The sequence below is a fragment of the Cebus imitator genome, unplaced genomic scaffold, assembly GCF_001604975.1.
Source record: "Cebus imitator isolate Cc_AM_T3 unplaced genomic scaffold, Cebus_imitator-1.0 Scaffold77, whole genome shotgun sequence".
Classification (NCBI taxonomy): Eukaryota; Metazoa; Chordata; class Mammalia; order Primates; family Cebidae; genus Cebus; species Cebus imitator.
In genome coordinates this window covers 1,749,860-1,774,322 of record NW_016107392.1, presented here as the reverse complement: position 1 = coordinate 1,774,322, position 24,463 = coordinate 1,749,860, and the positions used below count along the sequence as shown (strand labels likewise).

The 24,463-nt window shown below is 38.0% G+C and overlaps 1 protein-coding gene across 1 annotated transcript in view; it reads left to right on the top strand.

Moving 5' to 3' along the window:
* The window catches only part of LRGUK (leucine rich repeats and guanylate kinase domain containing), a 123,961-nt gene that overhangs the window by 45,428 nt on the left and 54,070 nt on the right, over window positions 1-24,463 (top strand). Inside the window, exons 9-14 of the mRNA XM_017532523.2 lie at window positions 872-958; window positions 2,176-2,282; window positions 7,021-7,140; window positions 14,680-14,776; window positions 20,199-20,312; window positions 22,765-22,966. Coding sequence (XP_017388012.1) covers window positions 872-958; window positions 2,176-2,282; window positions 7,021-7,140; window positions 14,680-14,776; window positions 20,199-20,312; window positions 22,765-22,966 — 727 coding nt within the window. The remainder of the gene's footprint in view (window positions 1-871; window positions 959-2,175; window positions 2,283-7,020; window positions 7,141-14,679; window positions 14,777-20,198; window positions 20,313-22,764; window positions 22,967-24,463) is intronic.

The window sequence follows — 24,463 nt, the reverse complement described above, 5'->3', positions numbered from 1 at the left end:
TAATTCTATTTCTAAAAGGCAGATAATCCTGATGGTAGGGAGTAATATGCAGGTTGTTTTATAAATGAATATTATTTTATTATTACAAATTCATAATAAATGATACAAATTAATACAAAATATTCCATATAAATAATAAAATAATATAAAATATTGAAGTTTTATTATTTGCAGAATTGAAACTTGTTGGAGTTAGAAGACAGGGTTTGAGTCACTGGCCACGAATCTTAGATGAGATGCTTTACCTCTCTGAGGCTTAGTAGCTTTCCCCTTTAGAAGTGAGGATAATCTGGAAGCCACTATCCTCAGCAACCTAACACAGGAACAGAAAACCAAGCACCGTATGTTCTCACTTGTAAGTGGGAGCTGAACAATGAGAACACGTGGACATAGGGAGGGGAACATCACTCACTGGGGCCTGTCCGGGGAGTGGTGGGAGGAGGTGGGGCATCAGGTAAAATAGCTAATGCATGCAGGGCTTAATACCTGGGTGATGGGTTGATAGGTGCAGCAAACCACCGTGGCACACCTTTACCTATGTAAGAAGCCTGCATGTCCTGCACATGTATGCCAGAACTTAAAATTAAATTTTTTAAAAAGAAATGAGGATAATCCACCTGTCCTGCTAATCTCTAATCTCACAGGGAGATTAACAAGAGTGTACACTGGAAGACTTTATACTTTACAAGGCACAGTCAGCATTGAGTTAATGCAAGGGGACTGGTAAGTGTGAAATGCATAACCCTGTGAGGGTATACGTGAGAATGATAAGATAGCAGGTGAGGCCCAAGCTCATGAAAATCCCAATGCTGGTGCTTGTTGATTTGGGATCAGGAAGGCAACTGAACAGTCCTCTTGATATTTTAAATAGGAAAAGTCTGAATATTGGTTCTTCGTAATTTTTGTGCTTCTGCGATTAACAGAATTAGATCAGAAGAAGATCAAAGTGGAAGAAAAGGTATGTAATCATGTAATTTCTTGTGTTTATGGGTTAATGTGCTCAAAATCTCGTGCCATGGAAGCAATGTAATCAATAAATAAGACACATAACAATATGTACATTAATTCATTTAGGGAATGTTTCCTTGCCTTAGAATCTGTTTGTTTAACCCTTTGCAAAGGTGAGTATCAGCACAAATGCAGTGAAAGGCCTGCTGGCTTGCTGTTAGTACAGTGAAAAGGTTGGCTGTGGGGAACAGAAGCAACGTATATATCCACTTGTATAGGTCACAGCTTTATGGCGACGATCTCTTTGAAAAACTGTCGTATTTGGAAGGTATGTGATTCTACCTGTGTTACCTGAAAAATTCATTTAACAATAAAATGTATTATAATGTCACTCTACCATATAATTGAAAGGTATTCAAATCACTACTCTGATATTTTAAATCCTTAATTCTGCTTTTTAAAATGATTCATCTAGTCACAAAATTCCAGAATAACCAGACTTTGAATGCTAGCACCTGCCTCCCTGCATTTCATATTCACGGTCACTGCTTTGTGTCACTTTAGTAGCTGGTGACAGCCAAAATCTCTACTAAGGAGAGATTTCTTACACTGGATGCAAATTTGAGATGGGAATGAAAACAGGTATAAATATGTAGAGAGCGCGTATTCCATCTCAAAAATGCCTTTCTGAAATCTTGGTTGAAAGTAGTTACAGATGCCAGTCTGTCATTATTCTCACGTTCAAAGGTACTTATTAGATTTCTCTTTTCCTTTAACATTTTACAAAAGGAATAAAATGTAAAACCATGTATTAAGTAAATACTGTATATGGCATATGGTAGTTGAAGATAATGTATTTAGAAGGATAGAAAAGACAAGGGGACGGAAAACTATACATTATGAAGAAAAGGCCCATATCCTTGAATGAAGAAAGTTACGCTAAATGAAGAGGAAGGTTTGGTAGAATTTGAGATTATGGAAATTGTTCTTGGTGAGATGGTATGAGGAAAACAGTCCCCACACATAAAAATCTACAGCTAGAAGTTTTATTCCTTTTTCACATACTAGAAGTTGGAACGTTTACTATATTAAAAGTAATCCTGTGTTAAATTATGTTGTGTACCTGGTTGCATGTATAGAACATTTCAGTAAGGAAAAATCCAGGCTTTGTCTTCTTTTTAGAAACAAACTTTTTTTTTCCCTTTTACATCTCTAATTCTGGGAAAGGTTTCAGCGGTGAATAAATATGATCCTCCCCCTGAAGTGGTTGCAGCCCGAGACCACCTGACCCATGTTGTCAACAGCGTGATGCAGCCGCAGAGGATCTTTGACAGGTATTTATTAGGAATCCACAGGCCAGAATTCAGGGTGAGCAAGCAAAAGACAGCCTTGTCATTTTCCCTAGCCCTCTATTTTGTGATGCCTTCATTTCCGATAAATGCTGCTTTTCCCCCTTCTCTGAGGGAAGGGGCCAAGTCTTTATTCGATAGATGATATTGTCTCTGCTACGGCGTATTATTAATATCATGTGCTTGAATGTGTTGCTTGCTTGTTAGTATTTTCCCAAGCATGGTGATGAGTTGATTCATCCTCACTGGTTTGTCTGGCCTCTTGTGTGGTGGCCAGCCTGTGCCATACAACAGTGAAATCTTAAAAAAAAAAAAAAAAAAAAAAAGTCGAATTTTCAGTCTTAGAAACATGGACCTTAACTTTAACAGAAAATTGTGATAATTTATATCCATTCTAAATTTCCCCTCAGCTGTGAGTGAATGCTAAATACCCTTGCCAGAGACTGTTCCATGAATTCCCATTATTAGGGAGTCCCTTAGAAGAAGCCCAAATAGCCTAAGGGAAATGTGAAACAGTCTTTGCACTAAGCTATGATAAACTCGGCAGGGAGGAGTTGCCCAGCTTGATCAAACGCATGAACAGAGTCTCTCACCTCTGAATTCGAAGACAGATTTACCATGCTTTCTCCATTTCTTTTTAAAACAATCTGTTGGAGCAGATGGCCATTTATGCTACAAGTATAAGGCAGAAATTCTATCAATACCCAAAGGCATTTAAAAAATACTTGTAAAATCTCTTGGATATATAAATGGCTTCCCTTCTTCATGTGGTATTTACTCCTTCCTGTACTTCATCTGACTGGTTTCCCACAGAGAGCAAAATGTTTTATTTTGCAAGCCAGGACATGATTTTTACATATAATTTAATAATGCAGACATTGACAGTTTTACATGTTTATGGTGGCCCTCTAGGTAAAATGAATTATCATTTATTTACCTACATCTGCAAAAGCACATTTGCTTCAAAAGAGGGGCATTTATGTCCTCATCGTATTTCTTTTCTTGTTTATGATATTGCTAGTTGTTTCATGCTTTAGGATACATTTAAATAAAAACATATATCAAAGACATTTGCAGCAGTGTTTGATAAACACATATATCTTGATCATTTCTGGCTGGTTGGCAAACAAGAGCAAAGGCCAAGTAGGCCCAGATGTTCCAGGGTGGAGTAGCATTCATTGTGGGAACTCATGGACACAGTACCAGTAGCTAGTGTGCAGGCCTGCAGTGCCCTTCCTACTCTCTCTAGGCCAGTACACAGCTCTCTGTCAGCACCAGAAGTCAGGATCCAGGAGAGGAACCCTGACTCTTTGCTTTGGGACTTGTATGCTGCATTACTGGGGAATCACTATCCTCTCTCCTGGTATAATTGGGGTGAGGATAAGTATTAAAGTGACATGGCCAAACCTTGACTCTGGTAGTCATTGATAGCTTCCTTGCTTTCTGACATGACAAAGCTCTCCAGACGCATCTTGTACATGTCCTGTCCCAAATCTGGAATCAGCCATTTCTGTAAGAAGCCCTAGTTTTAGTGAAAAATAGTATTTCCAAATCCCAATCTGGGGGTTAAGATACTCATTGCCACCAGGTTGGTCATCATTTCTAGGCCTTTTAATGGAAAAAGCTAAGAATACCAGTCGTTCCATCCATCCGTCCGTCCCATTTGTACCTGTCTGTATCTGTTCTGTCCATAACTATCTCTATTTGGATAGACCTATCTGTGTCTATCTATAGAGAGATGGATTAAATACCTCCTGAATTCTTGATATCTACAATATGATTCCAAAACTACAGTTAAGTTTTTACTCAACCTCCTTGCTACTGTATGTGTATTTCCTTTTTTTCCCACACCAGGAATCCTGGTTCTAAGGGACACAGAGGAAGATGAAATTACCAAATCCCATAATTACTCATTAAAAAAATCCTAGATTGTACCACAATGGTATCAGAATACTAATACTAATACTACCACCAAAATGATTCCTGAAAACATTAAAAATATTTTTTGCCTACAATTTGCCCATTTTCTCCCATGTTGTTTATTGTGCTAAAATATATGTTACAAAGTTTGCCACTTCAACAATTTTTAAGTGGACAGGTCAGTGGCATTAAGTACTTTCATAATGTTATCTAACCGTCACCACCATCTATTTCCAAAACATTTCCATTACCTCAAATGGAAACTCTGTACCCATTAAGCAATAACTCCTGGTTCTGCTCTGCTCCAGCCTCTGATAAGCTCTAATCTACTTTTGTCTCTATGAATTTGCCTATTCTATGTATTTCATGTAAGTGTCAACCACCCCATTTAGAAAATAGTGTTGTACTAAATATAGTTGACTATAGTTTTGACTATTGTCAAAACATGTAGCCATCACATAGTGTATTTCTCCTTCTGGCTCTCATTTAGTCTTAAGTCTAAGGCTAACTACATAGTTATTGCTCACTACCAGTCATTATATTGATGTCCCTTGAGTCACTTTGGTTGTATGAAGCTTGTTTTCTAGTAGATTCCTTAGGAAGGAATATGGGATCAGTATCCTCTAAAATCTTGCATGTGATGATAATGTGTGCCCTTTATACGTGAAAGTCATTTTTGCTAAATATAAAATTCAGGACTCACACCTTTTCCTTGAATATATTAAAAATGTTACTCCATTGTGTTTTGGAATAAAACATTGTCAAAATCTGATGATAATTTAATCTTCTTTTCCTTATAAGTAATATGCTTTTCTTTTCTAATTGGAATTTTTTTCTTTTCCTTTAAAGCCCAGTTAATTTTATTAGACTATGTCCTGGTATTAGTTCTGGGCTGATAGTTCAGGTATAATGTGGGCCCTTTCAATGTGTAGTTTTTTGTTTGTTTGTTTTTCTTTTTTTTTTTTTTTTTTATTTTTTAGGGAAGGTTTTTTGAAGTATAGCTTCTGTTTTCTGTTCCTTTGCTTTGGTTTTCTTCTTCAGGAAGAAGCTCTCTTTTGCTTATTTTTAATATTTGGCTTTTTCTTTTTCTTAGTTAATATGTATATATATATATATTTTTTTTTTTGAGGTAATTGTAGATTCACATGAAGTTGTAAGAAATAATACGGAGAAATTCCATATACCAGTCACCCAGTTTTCCTCAATGGTGATATCTTACCTAACTATGGCAGAACATTAAAACCAGGAAATTGACCAGGAAATTCACCAATCTTATCGGATTTCACCAGTTTTGCATGTACTCTTTTGTCTTTAGCTCTATTGACTTCTGTGCAATTTTGTCACATGTGTAGATTCATCTTAGCACCACTATAGTCAAGACATAGAGCAGTTTCATCAAAAGGATCCCTTGCAACACCCTTCAACAGTCACGGCACCTCCGTCCCTCTCATCTTCCCTAACCCCTGGAAACCACTAATCTGTCCCGGTCTCTATCTATAACGCTGTCATTTCAAGCATGTAATATAAATAGAATCATACAGTATATAGCCTTTTGGGATTGGCTTTCGGTTTTCTACTCACACTCATTCCCTGGAAATCCATTCAAGTTGTTGCATGAATCAATAGTTCATTCTTTCTTATTGCCCTGTAGTATCCCATGGCATGGATGCATCACAGTTACTTGAACTATTCACCTGTTGAAAGACACCTGGATTGATTCCAGTTTTGGGTGATTACAAACAGAGCTGTCGTGAACATTCACATTTAGGCTTTTGTGTATGCGTGGCGTCAGCCTGCCTGCTCTCGGCAGGTACCCAGTGGCTGTTTTGGGGTTCACTTGCTCTCAGGTGTGTCAGATGCTGCCCCATTGCTTCCCTCTTCTTCCTCCTGCATTGACTCCAGTACCACACAGGTTTTGTCGGTTCGTGGCTCTTAGATTGAAAAACTATGCTGTTTCATTGTTGCCACAGACTCTTCTCAGAATGTATACCTTTGTCTTCACAGAATCCACACCTCAGTCATGTGTTTTTTTTTTTTTTTTAATTTTCTATTTTATTTTAGATTGCTACAATTTGGGCCATGAGTAGAGTCTAAACACATCTATTCAGTGTGTTGTGAGAGATTTTATTAATAATCAATTTATTCTTTAGTCCAGGCTTCAGGCTTGGCAGCCAAGTCTACATTTGTATATCAGCTCTCCCTTATTAGCTGTCACTTTGAGCAAGTTAAGTAACCTCCTTATCTCCTTGTACATCAGTTTCTTCATGTGTTAAAAGGGGAAATGACAGAAACATCTTCATTAGCTTCTTGTGATAATTAAATGAGGTAATACATGTACGACTCCTAGAATAGTTCCTGGCACAGTAATTGCTCAGGTAAAATTTTAGCTGTTACTGTTAAGTTGGCTTTACATACCTGCATTATAATTCAGTAGTTATGAACATTTATCTTAACTTTACAGTCTTATTTAGCTTTAACAGTCTTATTTCTTTCATTGATCAGTTTTGGGGAGGAATATTTCACTCTAGCAATCAAGAACCAATATATATTATATTTTTCCTTTAAATGTCAAGTTAAAGTAAATTACATAAGTTCATATTTTACCTTATGTGATATCTATGCTTTGAATATTATTTGTGGCATACAATCAATCTGTTTTTGGAAAGTACAACACTTCTTCTATGCAGTGTCTTATATAGCAGGTGCTCATTTAGCCAGGTTTATGATGGATGTACTCATGGATGTAGTTAATGTGCTGTCTCTTTGACTGCAGTAGGGCAATTGACCTGGTCCTGTGTTGCAGCACTCTTCCCAGCCTGGATGCCCCTTATCCCATGCTCATATTAGCTGGTCCTGAAGCTTGTGGGAAACGAGAACTTGCCCATCGCCTCTGCAGACAGTTTAGCACTTACTTCCGATACGGGTAAGTTTAAAATTCATATGAATTATTGCAGGTATCAATAGTTTCTTTCTTTCTTTCTTTCTTTTTTTTTTTTGAGATGGAGTCTTGCACTGTTGCCCAGGCTTGAGTGCAGTGGCGCAATCTCGGCTCACTGCAACCCCCGTTTCCTGGGCAAGAGATTCTCCTGCCTCAGCCTCCCGAGTAGCTGGGACTACAGGCATGTACCACCATGCCCAGTAATTGTTGTATTTTTAGTAGAGATGGGGTTTCACTATGTTGGCCAGGCTGGTCTTGAACTCCTGACCTTGTGATCCTCCTGCCTTGGCCTCCCAAAGTGCTGGGATTACGTTCATTTCTAGTAAAATCTCAGATGTTGCTAATGTTGGCTATTAATTTTAAGCAAGTTCAGAAATATACAAAACAACTTAATATTTAAGTTACACTTAAATATTGTAGCAAAGTTAAAAGTAATAAGTAAATTGAAAGTTCAACAGATACTAACTCTTGGTAAGGACAAAGCACTATGTGAGTGTTAATCCTTGAAGGTAAAATATTGATAAAATTGGATCAATGTGATTACCTGGTCCTGAAATTATGGAATCTTGATTCTTGTGCCATTCTACAATATGGTAAAGATGATTGCTAAAGTATAATTCTAGCAATAGAAGAACTTACCATATAGAGGAAGAAACAAAATGGTTTTTCTTTTGTGAAGCAGACAGTAAACACACAGCAGTGACTCCCCTACTCCCCCATAAATAAGCAAGCGAACCAGCATGGCTCATTCATGCTGTTACCCATCATTTCCATAAAAGGCTTATCAGCTTTTTTGCCATTTATCATACTGTGATATACACTGTATTTTTTTAACTTTAATTTTCTAAATGCTTAACTTAATTCAGTCTCAATCCAAATCACCCTCCAGGGTTTGAAAATAAACATCTTTTTAATTAAGCATGATGGCATTTGAAGGCAGGCTTCTTCCCTTGCCTTGCAGTGTGACAGCATGAATCACCATGTTGTGATGTGTGATGGGCAGATCTGTGTTCAGTGACAGCCTCTCCTGTCTGAGCTCGGAACACATGCCAACAGCACATGAGCTTCTTTGCCTCCAACAGGTCTTCCTATTTTAAGGCATAATTTAGGAGGAAGGAAGGAGAAGGAGCAGCATGTTTTTTCTTTATCTTTCCTTCAGGTTAGCATTCAATACAGTTCAAGATTTCTGGAGCAAACAGTTTGCTTAGTGATGTCTTAGTGACACAGTTAAAATAGAGGAACATGTCTGAAAAACTAGAACCATCAAAAAACCCACAAAACTCCAAGATTTTTTAGAGGCCAAGTGCCGTGGCTCATGCCTGTAATCCCAGCACTTTGGGAGGCTGAGGCAGGTGGATCACTTAAAGCCAGGAGTTTGAGACCATTCTGGCCAACATGGCAAAACCCCATCTCTACTAAAAATATAAAAATTAGCTGGGTGTGTTGACACATACTTGTAATCCCAGCTGCTCAGGAGGCTGAGATGTGAGAATCCAAGGTTTTTGCCACTGCACTTCAGCCTGGGCAACAGAGCAAGATTCTGTCTCAAAAAAAATAAAATAAAAAAGGATTTTTTTTTAGAGGTTTTGGTGGATCAAATTTAGAATTGTCTCTCATCTCTTAAACTGGTTTTGTCTTGTATGTTTTATGTATGGTGAAGAAATTACTTTTAGATTAGTGGTGCCTGTCACTGAGCTGAGGATGTGACTACAAAGATATATAGGACAGCGAGAAAAATAAGTGCAAATTTTTCCCTAATGCTATTACAAAAAAAGTTCCTTCCCTGAAGCTATACATGTTTAAACAATGTAAACACTATTTCAAGCAGGCCCCATTTATTTAGATATTTCAAATTATATCCTTTATTTGAACAACTCTAGGCCACAAATACTATGGAATAATTTATTGATTTATATATTTTAAACACCCTGAAGTAACAAAAGTAAATTAAAAGTTAATGTTAGAATGAAAATATAGAGTACATGATGTTTCTGTGGGTGTATTGAACCTGTTTTTAAAGATAAGCTGAACACAATGAATGGTCAAATTAAGGCAAAAGGGTATGTGTTATTTTGCTAATGTGTAAATTTGGAACTTTTTAGCAAACCAAAGTAACCTTTGAGGAGCCAAGGTTTTCTCCAGTTCCTTTCACATCTCTGATACCAGTTATGTTGTAAATGGTTGGTAGCCCCGTCTTGTTTATTTATCTGTGTTATGCTGTTGCCAAGGCGTGTTTTGTTGGATATGTTTTTAGAGGTGGTTATTGACTCATCATCAAGATTCTAAGCCAATCTGCCCTTACATTCTTACCTGGTACGGCCTCCCAGTTACTCATTTTAATTAAATCTTTTGTAATTAAAATGCTTATCCATCATGCTTGTGATTAATTGATGTAATATCTACTTTCCCTGATTGTCTGTAGGCCATTGAGGGTAGGGCTCCTGTCAGCCTTGTTCACCATTGAGTTCTTAATGCCCAGTATATGGCCAGGCACTTAATAGGTGTGTGATAAATATTCGTTAAGTAACTGACTGACTAATTGAGTAAATGGTTGGCTGAATTAATGGTATTGTGTACAACGGATCATGACAATGACTGTAATAAGAAGCATGGGTGATTTTCCTCAACCTCCACTCATGGAGCTATGCAGAGATGAATGGATTCATCCATTTGTTCATTCTTTCAATAAATATTTATTGAATTCCTCTCTTGTGCTAGGCCCTGAGGGTACAGCAGGAACACGACTGGTGAGGTCTTTGCCTTAATGAAATTTGGAATCTAATGGGGGACTCAGACCTTAGATAATTAGTGCTATGTGAAATTTAGGTGGAGGTACAAGATGGCAAACAGAATCCTAAAATTAGCATCATGCTCCTGTGCTGTTACTGCCACCACTGCTATTTTTCTCTTCTGGCTGGAATTAGTGGTGAGTAGAAAGACACTCCTAACTGCCTCCCTCCCAACTACAAACTCATTCATCTACCTCCCTCATAGGAAGCACCATCCAACTGTTGTTCACTGTCATCCTCATGAAGGCAGAGGTCAAGGTTTGTTCAATGGCAAATTATTCTAAGAATTCCATCAAGGCCTAGATAAAAGACTATGCATTGGATGAAAAAGGATATTAGATAGCTAGTTATTTTATCCATTGAGAAAGTAAGATAGTGCTACCATTCTATGCAGCAACTTTCTGGTTAAAACTAAAAAATACAACCAAAGCACATTATCAAGGGCAAGTCATTGCTCTTGTTTAGATTTTCTTTTCTGTTATTCTTTATCCAACATAAGTTTTATTGATTTTCAATTATGTGAAAAGAAAAAAGGCATGAACACAGTCTCATTGTGAAGCATAAAAGTATTTACGAGGCACTTTCTCCACCATTTCCTTGAATAATTTCTTTCCCTTCTCCTCATTTAATTTTCTCCTGGTATTTTACTTCCTTTCTAAATTGCATTGATCCAAGATCAAGACATTTAATGAAATTTCCACATGCTAAGTTACATATCCAGATATATAAATATTGAAAACATAACTGAATCACATAACAAATATTGGTGTGGCTGAGAGATTTTGCTGTAGTTAGGTTTCGATTTTACTATTTGTTCTTGGTTTTAGAAATATGTTGAATATTCTTTCTTTACCTGTATTAGTTATGGGTGACCTAGAGATACACATTTACTTTCTTCAAAGTCTCTCTATTGATTTCCAGCTGTAATACCCCACAAATCAGTGACTTCCTGGAAAAGTGCCGGATAATGAGGGCAACACAAAACAATGCCATCATGCCTATTTATCTTCTGGATTTAAGGCCATAAAAGTGATCTGAATGGTCCTGAAAGGAAAACTTTATTCTTTCTCAGATATTTATTTTATAGCCATCTCGATTTTTATAAGCTTGTCATGACATTGACTACTAAATATATTTTATTTTTAGCATTATAATACAGTAAAACACAAGACCACAGCTATTTAGCTACATGAGATGGTTTTAGCTATAGCAGCCTAAATGCAGTCTCAGCTAATGGGCCTGTTTATGCACATGTGACAAATTTGTAGAACGGTTCATTTATTCATTAAGTATTTATCGAGCACTGTGCATATGCTATATGCTGGTGATGAAACTGTGAACGAACAGGCATGGTTCTTCTCCTCTTGACAGCTTACAAAGTAGTATGGGATTTAAACAGGTAAATGCTAATAAGATTGTTGGATGGATGCTATGATGAGGGAGGTAAACAGCCTCTGAGATAGAAATCAAAGAGAATTGGGATGTGGGGCTTGAGTTGGGGGTGTATTCTAGGCAGAGAGGACAGCATATGGCTGAGCTTGAAATATCAAGGGAGATGGCAGAAGATCAGACTGGGAGGATAGACAGGGGTCTGGTCATAAAGGATTTCTAAACAGGGGAATGGCGCGATTGCGTTTGCATTTTAGAAAGCGTACCCTGTTGGCAGTTTGGGAAAGGGCTTAGGGAAGGAAGTCTGGAGACAAGGAGACCAGTTAGAATGTAGTGACGGGTGATGATTACCTGAGTCAGAAACTAGTGCGTAGTTACTGAAAAGTGGGCAGAGCAGTGGCTTCATGGAGTTTGATACTTAGATACAGTATGTGCTGGAATCTTTTGTGTTGAAGATTACTTAAATTGTATCCAGCAAGCTATTGACATATATCTTCATTGGGTGTTCAGACCAATTTCATTTACCTACTGAATTCCTCTAGGAATACCTGGGCTTTTGTGGCTATCCATTGATAGAGCTCACTTACTAACAATGTGATGTGCTGTCATGTGCTTGAATCCAGATGTGCTGAGAGCCAAGCCTCTCCTTAAATATTTGCAGTAACAAGTTTATTATTTCCTGAGGCAATCTGGTTCAGAATTAAGATTCTAAGTCTGGATGCTTCTGAATGACACTGAAAAAAATTCTACTTCCTTATCCACCTGCTAGCTCTTCTTAGATATCTTTTCTTCCTGTTACATTTCCCTGGAAGTTTTGGGATTCCATTATTTGGCCTGGCCTTCCAATTCCTTTTCCTCTTGATCATCTCCTTTCTGTGAACTTGGTTTGGTAGTAGCCTCAGTGACATTTGGCCATGAATTGGCACCCTTAGCCTTTTAGGACCAGAGTTGGAGTCTGGGGTTCATCTCCAACTCAGTCCTTTTCTCTGTTAAGTGAACGTCCCTGGGATTATGGCTCCCATTACAAACCATAAATTAACTAGTAAATTAATTAGTAAATAATAAACATGTGGAAAGATTTAGACAAGGGAAAAGAAGGATTTTGAAAGTCCTGGCTCAAGCAAATTTCTTTGTCTAGACTTTGGTATCATTTTTCCTAAGTGAGTTTAATGAAATGTTGCCTTCACTATGAAGCATTTTCTTTTTGAGATGTTCATACTTCGGCAGCATATAACATGGTGAACATTTGTATATGTGAAAATTGGATGACAAGTTCAAAAAACCGCAGGTCATCTCAGGTCCTTCTTAATAGAAAGTCTGCAGGTCCTGTCATCAGCATTCTGCACGTCAGTGGGGCCATCTCTTTATTTACCTGCCTAGAAGCTTCATATTGCTTCTTTGTTTTGTCTTTCTTTGAGAAATTCTGAAGAAATTCTTGCCACTCAATTCCTTTGTTTAGAAATGAAAGTTCAGCGTGGTGTGTAAAGGCTGTGCTAAGGGTTTGCTGCAAGGGTGCCAAGCTATTGATTTATCTTCCCTGGCTGTCAAGGACACCAATAGACAGAGGGTGTCATGGCTCTGCTAAGGCACGTGAAGAAATGCCAGTGTATTCAAACAACAAAACAAATACCACGGTGTTTTGACAGTCTTCTCTTAGAATGTACTCTCTTTCCTGAGTATATAATTCAAATGTGATGTTAAGACTGTAAAATTTATTAGTACAGTTAATTCTAGAGTCTAAAGGAAAGGGAGCAGCGGTATGAATTATAAACATTTATTTGTCTTTGCAATGAAGAGCCTTTTGAGGTTGCAACTTTACTCCCTGAATTAGTATGATATTAACAAGAATTGACTTTTGAGTCATCTTGGCATTGCTACTTAGTAACATTCGATAATCGCTGTGCCTCAGTTTCATTGTCTGTAAAATAAAAAGTAGAAATACTACCTAGCTTATGGTTTTTGCAAGGAATAAATGAAATAGCATGTCAGGTGTCTAACTATCCTCATCTCTTATTTTATTATTTACTTATTGAAACAGGGTCTTGCTCTGTTGCCTTGGCTGGAATGCAGTGGGACAGTTATAGCTTGCTGCAGCCTCGAACTCCTGGGCTTAAGTGAACCTCACACCTCAACCTCCTGAGTAGCCGACACCACAGGCACGCGCCACCACACCTGGCTAATTTTTAAATTTTTTTGTAGAGACAGGATCTCACTATGTTGCCCAGGGTGGTCTTGAACTCCAGGGCTCAAGCAATCCTCCTACCTTGGCCTCTCAAAGTGCAGGGATTGCAGGAATAAGCTATTGTGCCTGGCTCTCATCTCCTATTTTAAAACTACAGGATAATCTAAAAATCAGTTTGCATTTCCTGAACTTAACATTGGAAGGCAGAATGAGATGAATTCAAGACTCCTGGTGGTTGAGACCACCATATTCTTGTTGTAGGACCAGTACTGGCTTGCTATGTGACCTTAAAGGAGTAATTTTTGTAATCATCTATGAAATGGAGTTCTTAGCACCTGCTATCCACTTCTCATGTTTAGTTTTTTCATTCATTTTACAAAAATTTATCAAATGCCTGCTATGTGGCAGACATTGGGAAGGCAATGGTGAATAAAGTGAATAAGACATGGTCTTCCCCTTTATGATTCATATGTTCTTCTGGGGAAGATATGGGGAAAAAAACCCATGGTTGAGTTGAGAATTCCATTCAGCATTGGCACCATGGATTACCACAGGAGGTTTATATACAATGTTGATATGGACCAAGCACAGGGTACACGAGTTAGATCTGGCTTTGAGTGGTGGAGGGCATGGGCCTGAACATATAATTGGAATGCAATTGGCACGGACACTGAGGCTGCGGAAATATAAAGAGATGAATAATCCAGCCGTAAAAGATCAGGAAAGGATTTTTGGAGGGTTGACATTTAAACTGAGTCCTGAAAACCAAGTAGGCCAGCCAGATGGAAGGAGAGAAAGACAGCCTGTGAAAAATGCTCATAGATAAAACGTGAAAGCTGGTGGGTGTAAAATAGTTGAATGGTAAGTATTGTTATACTTCCTAAAGTATTATTACATGATGGCAGAGGAAGTGGTTCAGAAGGTGATAAATAATAATAGGTAAAAATTTGGTACAGATAATCCAAATTTTCCATAATCCTTATAGATGATAGTAACTGAATATAGCCTAGCACTTCAACACCACCGTGTTCTCACAATTGTGTTACTTTATGATTTATGACTTGTGGATTAACTTCATTTTTTAAAACATACGTTATACTGAAACCTTTTCCATTTTGAATTTCAAGTTAGAAAGAGACTAGGTGATCTGTTTTATGATTTCAGGGCCTGTCACACCACAAGACCACCATACTTTGGAGAAGGGGATCGAGTTGATTATCATTTTATCTCTCAAGCAGTTTTTGATGAAATGGTAAACATGGTAAGAATTTTTGCCTTTGTTTTTATTGCACAAGAAATACATGACCTCTGGGGAAAATATTAGGAAATAGTTATAAATAAAAAAAAGAAGAATTAAATTTTGTGCTTGTTATGAGAGGTGAGTTCTTATTGGTTTTTTTTTTTTCTTAAAGTGCTTAATACATCATTCTTCACAAGCTTCTTTATTTTATGGTCTTGGAGAAAATATTTTAAATTTCTAGTAAAAATGAATGAGTAGGCGTTTTAAGGAAATAGAACTAAAGCAGTATGAAAAATTCTTGTGATCTGTGCTAATCAGCTGCTGCTACTGTTATTAATCAGATTTACTCAAGATAAACAGTTCTTACAGAACTAATGGTACACAAAGCTTATAAATTAAGTATGCCTGGAGATGTGGATGTTCTGTCCAGAGAGTACTCTTTCTATGTGTTATCTGTGGTGCTTTCTAATTGTTACAACCCGAAGCACCATTTCAATATGCTGTGTCCCATGTAGTTGGTTTGTTCTGGACATGTTACCTTCCATGGTCATGTGCCTGTTTGAGAAGTTCTCAGTCCTGGAGGCCAAGGAGTTCACTAATGCAGATGGCAGCTCTTGCTAGAAGATGGGAGAAGATCCCTAACTTCTTTGGGGACTATGTTTTTACCAGGTCAAGGTAATTAACCCTGCATTAGTCCATTTCACAGGCACTCAGAGCAATCTTGTTCAATTTAAATTTTGGGTTTTTTCATTTGTTTTTTACTGAAACCCTCACAATCTAGTTATTGATAATAACTCACAACACTCTTGTCTTTGAATTCGTTTTTTTCAAAACAACTTATTTGTTCCTTCTTGGCCTTCACATACAAAGGGAACCCTCATAATCCTCGCATGTTTTATATGTTGAAAGTATATGCTAATGTAAGTACATATCTGTCCATGACTTCAGTTAAACTGAAAGAGTATCTCATATTTTCATCATGACCAATGAAATCTGTAAACCTTTCATTTTTACTTCACCTTGGCCCTTATTTTTGTTTATATCCTTGTTGTTTCTATCACCAAGTAAATCCTACATGACTTTCTTTACTTTTCTGAAGCCGGCAAACTATCAGATGAGGGACTAATCTGTGTTTCTGCTTTTGAAAGATTGCCATCCAACGGCTGATGCCCTTGTAGCTACATATCCCCTTCCCTCTTTCCCCTCTTTTTCCTTCTTCCTTCCTCTGTTCCCACCCCAAAATAATGGACCTGGCTTATACCTCATTGTAGATAATCATGGAACTTTTCAGCGTAGGCTTTGCAGTTTCTATGAGTTTAATTTGAATGGCCAACTCTATACACGGTGCATGTTTTGTGGACTTCTCTTGTGTTCATGGAGACGTACAAGTGAGAAAATCCTATAATCCCTGGGCAATTTTCTCTCTAAACTTGTCAAAAGAACGTCTGGGAAAGTCTTCCTAATTTTCTCTCTTACAGTTATATTTTGGCAGTTCAATTTAATTGATTAGGGGTCCTCTGGGACTTTATGTTTCTAAAAGCCTTAATAGAGATTTGAGAAGTTATCTTGCTATTAGTAAGAAGTATTCTCTTAGGACTCTGTAGGATGAAAGACAACTAGTTCCCAAAATTAATGTTAATTTCTCTTGTTAGAATATGAGGCATTTTTTTTCTCACTTCAGTTCATCTGTTCTCAGTACCCCATCTGCTCTCTGATGTTTCATACCTAATCAGATCTGTAATCAAGTTAGTCTGGTTCAATTCCTAGTCTAAAAAGTCACTATACTTCTATACTATATTTAGTCTTAGAGGTTTTACTACCACTCCAAAAATTCTGCTGTGTTTGAGAAGTGCTTATTTTTACTGCTTCTGATAACACATACATATACTTCAGGATAGTGTAATTTTCTTGAACTTGAATTTATCTCTGATCTCTTTTCTTTTAATGTAAGCTCGAGACTGTTTCATGAAGAGAGACAAAACCTAGAAATGACAAACTCATGACACATTTTCAGCTTTGCCAATCACCACAGACACTCAGCCTTCTTTACACAGAACCCCCCTCCACACAACAGCCCCCCAGATAGCCTGCCCACCACCCCCCATCACAGCAGCCCCATTGACGGACAACCTTGGCACATCTTTACTGTGGACAGTCACACCGTCCTGCCCTCACGGGTACAACACATAGACCTGCATACCCTCCCCACACACAGATGTCTTCTCCTTCCCATCAGACACTTCCCCTGCAATGCACAATCATCCCCCTAATATGCCCACAGATATGAGAACCCTTTTTATGGACACATACACAGTCCCCACAGAAGCTCTCCCTCTCCTGTAGAAATAAAACCACAGACCATGAGGTTTTTGGAGTATGACTATTGCTATTTATTAGGAAATCCACATGCAGTAAGAAATGAAAGTAGCATCACCAGCCAGAATGGGGTGGAGGGAAACCACTTAATCCCAAATCTTAACAAACCTGTAATGAGGTCTCTTTTATACCTATGTGCTATGCAAGGTTCCTCCCAACTCTGCGTCTCTACATCTTTCTAGAAAATGCATTTTTTTTTTTTTGGATCCACAGTGGAAGGTCCTTGTACATATAAATAAACAAACTTACAGTTTGTATCTGAAGAGGAAATCAAGTATACATTTTGAAAACAGAGTGAGTCAAAGAGTGTTAGTCAGGGTTCTCCAGAGAAACAGAATCAATAGGATGTATATATATACATATATATATGTATATATATGTGTGTGTGTATATATATATATATATATATATATATAGAGAGAGAGAGAGAGAGAGAGAGAGAGAGAGAGAGAGACTTAGGGTTGGGCTCATACCGTAATCCCAGCACTTTGAGAGGCTGAGGCGGGGGGATCACTTGAACCTAGGAGCTTGAGACCAGCCTGGGCAACATAATGAGACCCTATCTCTTCAAAAAATAAAAAATTAGCCTGGTATAGGGGTGCATGTCTGTAGTCCCAGCAACTCAGGAGGCCGAGGCAGAAGGATTGCTTGAGCCCAGGAGGTCAAGGCTGTGGTAAGTTATGATTGCCCAAATGCACTCCAGTCTGTGTAACACAGCAAGACCCCATCTCTTAAAGGAAAGAGATTTAGTAGAAGGAATTGGCATATATAGGTTATGGGGACTGGCAAATCCAAATCTGCAGTGTGAGCCAGGCAGCCAGGAGATCCCAATGAGTTCACCTTGCCTGCTGCCTAGACAGAGCTGATTTATCAAGACGGGGAATTGCAATGGAGAAAGAATGATTCATACAGAGCTAGCTGTATAGGATACTGGAGTTTTATTATTACTCAGATCAATCTCCCTGAGCATTTGGGGATTAGAGTTTTTAAGGACAACTTGGTAGGGGGAAGGAAATGAGTTGGGAATGCTGATTGGTCAGGTCAGAGGTGAAATCATAAGAAGTCAGGTTGTCTTCTTGTGCTGAGTCAATCCCTGAGTAGGGACCACAAGATCAGATGAGCCAGTTTATTGATCTGGGTGATGCCAGCTGATCCATCAAGTGCAGGGTCTGCAAAATATCTCAAGCACTGATCTTAGGAGCAGTTTAGGGAGAGTCAGAATCTTGGTAGCCTCCAGCTACACGACTTCTAAACCATAATTTCTGATCTTCTGGCTAATTTTTTAGTCCTACAAAAGCAGTCTAGTCCCCTGGCAAGAAGGAAGTTTGTTTTGGGAAAGGGCTGTTATCGTCTTTGTTTTAAACTGTAGAAACTCAGTTCCTCCCACAAGTTAATTCAACTTGTGCTCAAGAATGAACAAGGACAGTTTGGAAGTTAGAAGCAAGATGGAGTCCATTAGGTTAGATCTCTTTCATTGTCTCAGTCATAATTTTGCAATGCAGGTTTCAGTGTTGCAGATGAAATCCAAAGGCTGATCTTTTTGTTATATTGAGGCCTTCAACTGATTGGATAAAGCCCACCCATATTATGGGTGGCCATCTACTTCCTCAAAGTTCACCAATTTAAATGTTAATCTCACCCCAAACATCTTCCACGTTGACACGTAACACCAACCAGCACATGAAAAAAAACAAGATAAAGTGTCTATCCAAAAGGAGAGCCAGATATGTATCTATATAGGTTTTAGACACACACACACACACACAGACACACACACACACACACGAAAGGAGTCACAGTATTTGTTCCAAAAAACAAAGTATAATATTGAAGGAGTAAAATAGTAAGAATATTTACTTTTGAGTTTTTAACTTTTGGAATACACAACACAAATTTCTTTTGGTTATGGGGGATGTGGATTTTTTTCTCATCACCTGCAGCAGACACATTGCCCCCCAACCTCAAAAGACACCCTGTGCCTTCTGGCCTCTGACCTCTTTCCCTGACAGACAGCCCATCCCTCTACCCTCTCATCTCCAGAACATCTGGGGCCAAGATGCCGGGTAGCAAGAGACCCAACTGCTGCTGTTCTTAATGTTGCCACTGCCATTTGATGGGATTCATTGCAGCCCTGGAAGTTTTCACTTCATTGTTCATTTCAAAATCACATATATGAGAAGTCATACTTGCCAAGGTCATCCACATTTTTATTCCTTCTACTGTCATCAGTTACCCAGTTTAGATTTGACCTAGTGGTTTAATGAATATAGTATTGCCAAAGAAAAAGCCATAGACAATTTTGAGAGATGTGCTTTTACTTGCCTTTTTTTTTTTTTTTTTTTTTTTTTCCACCACACCTTTTTTTTTTTTTTTTTTTTTTTTTTTTTTTTTGCGAGGGAATACAGCTTTTGAAAGAACTGAGCTTCCAGAATACAGACAGAGGCGTCATTTATAGTTCAAATGGCTGTAGGGGAGATACTAGTTCTGTTGAATAAGATTTGGGGCAGTTTCAATAGCAAGCTATCTTTATGAGGAAAACAGGATGTGTCTGCTTTTTCAAAGCTGTTAGGATGTCCCTGTAATTCATGGCCTCCAGGAATTATCTGTAATTCATGGCTTATCTTGGAATGCAAGGCTTTTGGAAATGGAAGGCTCTTCTGGGCTGCCTGGTGTGCTGGCATAGCTGAAATGGCAGCGGCAAAGGGCAGGCCATTAGTTTTGCCCTCTCAGTAATGAAGGTTTTGGTGCGGGTTTCGCAGGAAGTGGATAAGTAAACAAAATAGTCCATTGTACCATATGCTGCAGCGCCTTAATGCTTCTCAACGTTTTGTCAGCAGGTTATTTCTAAAAAACCTAATTTTTTTTTTGTTAGCTGAGAATTCTGAATACATTTTTCGGTCACAGTTTGAAATTAAGTTTCATTTACCCCATTGTCATCCTTATACGGTTGCTAAAATTTGTAAGGTTTTTGAAATTATTTAAAATATGACATCAAATAATTTTAGCTGTAGTTAGATTCCATGATGGCTGCTGTTACATGAAAATCTTTGTTCTTCTCGAATTCCAGGGGAAATTCATTCTAACATTTAGTTATGGTAATCACAAGTATGGATTAAATAGGGACACGGTGGAAGGTATTGCAAGAGATGGTTTAGCAAGCTGTATTCATATGGAAATAGAAGTAAGTGTCTTTCATTCAACCTATTAATGTGTGTGTAGTTTGTGTGAGTGTGGTGTATATGTATGTGTATGTGTGTGTGTGTATCAGTTTTTTACTGATACATAACTGAGGTACATATTTGGGGTGCATGCAATAATTTATATACATATTTGAAGTTGGGGAAGGGCTGTGGTGCACAGGCGGCACATTGCCAGGCACACAATAAATGGAAAATATTCCATTTGTAATTAGTATGGGGACAAGATACGTGAAACACTAAGTAACAGGGATTAGGTTACAATACAAGGAATTGCACAGATATTGTGAGTGAAACTGCCACTCAAGCTTTACCTTCTGTTATTTCCTCACTAAATGCTCCTTTTTCTTTTTAGAGCATGGCCTCTGTTTATAGAAAGTAGATAAAGTGTAGATAAAGCCTGATTCTTAGAGTGTGGAACTGGTTCCCGGTGCGCTCAGGACAATGGCAGCCCCATGCAGTCAACTTTGCTCCTTCCTTCTGCATGAGATGCATGGGCCGTGCTGCCATTTAGCTGCAGGGGCTCACGGGGTGTAACATTTTCATACATCTGGAAATTTAGACCTGTAGATGTCAGGAGGTTTTTCTCTCTACCCTGATACCCCATCTTGCCCCAACGATGATCTATAATTAAAGTATATAGAAGCTTCTCCAAAATTAAGATCCAGGGTAAAACTATGAATTTCTCACTCATTTATTTTTAAAAAAATCTTTATTACATACTTGGAACCTTCAAAAATGATTGATTGTTTTTTCAAGATCCTTTAACTGAGCAGTATGACACTTTTGGAATTAAAAAAGTGATTATAAAACTGATTCAAAGCCTGGCACAGTGGCTCACTCCTGTAATCCCAGCACTTTGGGAGGCCGAGGCAGGCGGATCATGAGGTCAAGAGATCAAGACCATCCTGACCAACATGGTGAAAACTCGTCTCTACTAAAATACAAAAATTAGCTGGGTGTGGTGGCACATGTCTGTAGTCCCAGCTACTTGGGAGGCTGAGGCAGGTGAATTGCTTGAACCCGGGAGGCGGAGGTTGCAGTGAGCTGAGGTTGCACCACTGCACTCCAGCCTGGTGCCTGGCAACAGAGCAAAACTCTGTCTCAAAAAAAAAAAAAAACAGATTCAATTAGACCGAATGTACAGAAAACGAAACCTAGGCAAATCGGATACATAATCTTTCGCTGTCAACTCTGAATCTTTCTTACTTTTTCCCTTTGTGACTTCACACCATAGGAGACTGTAATTCCCTTTTAGCTCTTTGTGTTGGTATAAGTGTTCCCTGGCTTACTCATTTCTTCCAGCTCTTTAACTGTCCTGACTTCAGAATATTGCCAGTCTTATTTCTCTGTGATTAACTGGTTTTGTATCTTTAAGGAAGATTTTCTTTATTTCTATAATATGTAGCAAAAAGAAAAGGTCTTTTCTAAAAAATGTCTTCCTTTGACAAGGCAGAGACAAAAATCAATGCATCTGTGAGTACAGAAACTCTCCATCCGTGTGTCTACCTTTCTTCAGTTCAACAGTTAACTGAGCAGTGGCTCCTATTTCACTGTTTTTCTCCCTGGGAGCTCACTCCTACTCATTTCCAGGAGACTGAGTCTATAATCCATGCTTTATTCCTCTGATTCTCCCCAGCTGAAGTATGTTTCCAGACTGCCTTGGACATTGACTCTTTCAGAAATTGTTTTTGGAAACAGCCTGTATTTCTTCCAACTGAATTTTTAAAATGAAGATTTTGAACCTTGAGTGAAACTGATTGAGATGGAAGGGACTTTAGAGTCCATTTGGAATGGCTTTCATTTCACCTGTGAGGAAACTGATAGCCACAGAACTTGAAGGGTGCGTGGAGTCTGCAGGAACCAGAGGCCTGCAGTCATGACCAAGCCCTGCAAACTCACCGACCAGTCAGTATGTTACACAGTTTCACACTGTGATCTGGTCTGCAGGTTACAAGGAGCTTGGCCTTCCCAACAAGGGTGCTGATTTAGGTCCAGAAAGGGCCCCAAGATAATGACAAAGGGGTCACAGAAGAGCCTTTTCTCCTTGGTAAGATCGCTACCTCCTGGTGCTCCACAGAAGCCTTTTGAAATGGAGAATTGAAATTACCTTTCTGTAATAAAGTTGCAATATTGCTATGAATGTACCTACTTTATATTTAGCAATTTTCTAACAGTCATATTCATTAGAATGATTAATTAAAGGAAAAACCAGGTGGAGTGAATTCTAATATTTCCAATGACAATTTAAAAGTTGATGAAGAGAGAAAAGTAATCCAATCTTGAGATATAGAAAAATAGTAGCTAACTATACAGACGAAATAAATTCTTCAATATATTAATAATACTACTTATACCCATGTGGTCAGATGGCTCCAAAATGATTTCTAAATCATGTATCTGTTTCCCATTTATTATCTTCCTTTTAATGCACAGGGTGTAAGAAGTTTGAAGTATTCCTATTTTGAGCCTCGTTATATCCTGGTGGTGCCCATGAACAAGGAAAAATACGAGGGATATTTACGGAGAAAGGGATTATTCAGTCGTGCAGAAATTGAATTTGCTGTCTCCAGAGTGGACCTTTATATTAAAATTAATCAGAAATTTCCAGGATATTTTGATGCAGTAATCAATGCAGGTTGGTAATTTTCAGCAAAGTTTTATTTTTGAAATGTAAGGCTACTGAGTTAAAAGTTTGTTTTGTGGGAATAAAAGTCTTGGGTTAAAGATATTTTCCTTGTAACAGTGAATCACAAAGAGCTGCAAAAAGGGGTAAGAATCCAAGAGGTCTAACCTTCCACTGTTTTAATGAGAGCATTGTCTCAATTATTCCTTAAGATTGTAGCTAATAAGTTTTGGTGTAAAATGAGCCTAAACTAAGTTCATTTTTTAGGAGACATTGTGAGAACAAAGTTAAATTATATATAATATGAAATACACGTTTAAATTTCTAGAAAGGCATATGAAACTCAGGTAATTTTTTTATACTCTACATATAGTTTAAAAACCCAACTACTCAAAATATTATAACCATAAAAACGTACGTGTAAAGCAAACATTTTCAGAAATTAGCTTAGAAGCTAATTTGAAGCAGTGGTTCATGAGAGAATTTCATATTTCAATAAATATTTAAATATTCAGTTTACTGTCCTGCTACATGGACCTAATGTTCTTTATCTACTGCATGGATGGTGAACAGCACATGATTATGATTTTTTTTTTTTTTTTTGAGAGAGAGGGTCTCACTCTGTTGTCCGGGCTAGAGTGCAGCTATGTGATCTCAGCTCACTGCAACCTCCTCCTCCACCTCCCAGGTTCAAGCAATTCATCTGCCTCAACCTCCTGAATAGCTGAGATTACAGGTGCTTGCCATCATGCCCAGCTAATTTTTGTATTTTTAATAGAGACGGGGTTTTGCCATGTTGGCTAGGCTGGTCTCAAACTCCTGACCTCAAGCAATCAGCCTGCCTCAGCCTCCCAAAGTGCTGAGATTACAGGCGTGAGCCACCGTGCCTGACAAATTTCTTTATATTTTTAGTGTACTATATTACACAGTCATAAAAAGAATGAGAAAACTCTCTGTGAACAGATAAGGAAATATCTTCAAGTCAAACAGTTGCTAAAAAAGACAGGTTTACAATATAGTATGCCATCATTTATATTAAAAAATTGTGTAATTGTATTTTCTTGTACTACATAAAAAAATCTTTGCCAGAATCCTCAAAAAACTAATAACACTGATTACCTCTTAGGGGAAAGGGAAACCAGATGAACTGGGTGGACAGGGGACATTAGTTGAACCATATGAAATTGTTGATACTCAACTATTTTCATCTATGAAAACAGCAATTACATATGGTTCAACTTATTAATAATAGTTTTTTGTTTCTGAAATGTGTTAATGTATTACACAGTTGAATTTGTTTTCTATTCCTGCATAGAAATTATCACATTTAGTGTCTTAAAACAACACCCATTTATTAATTCACAGTTTTATAGATTAGAAGTCTGGCTTATGATAGCTGGATTCTCTGCTGAGGGTATCAGGAGGCTGAAGGCTCCTCTGAAGGCTCTGTGGATAAACCTCCAAAGCTCATTCCTGTTGGCAGGATGGCATTTCTTTTGGTTGTAGAAC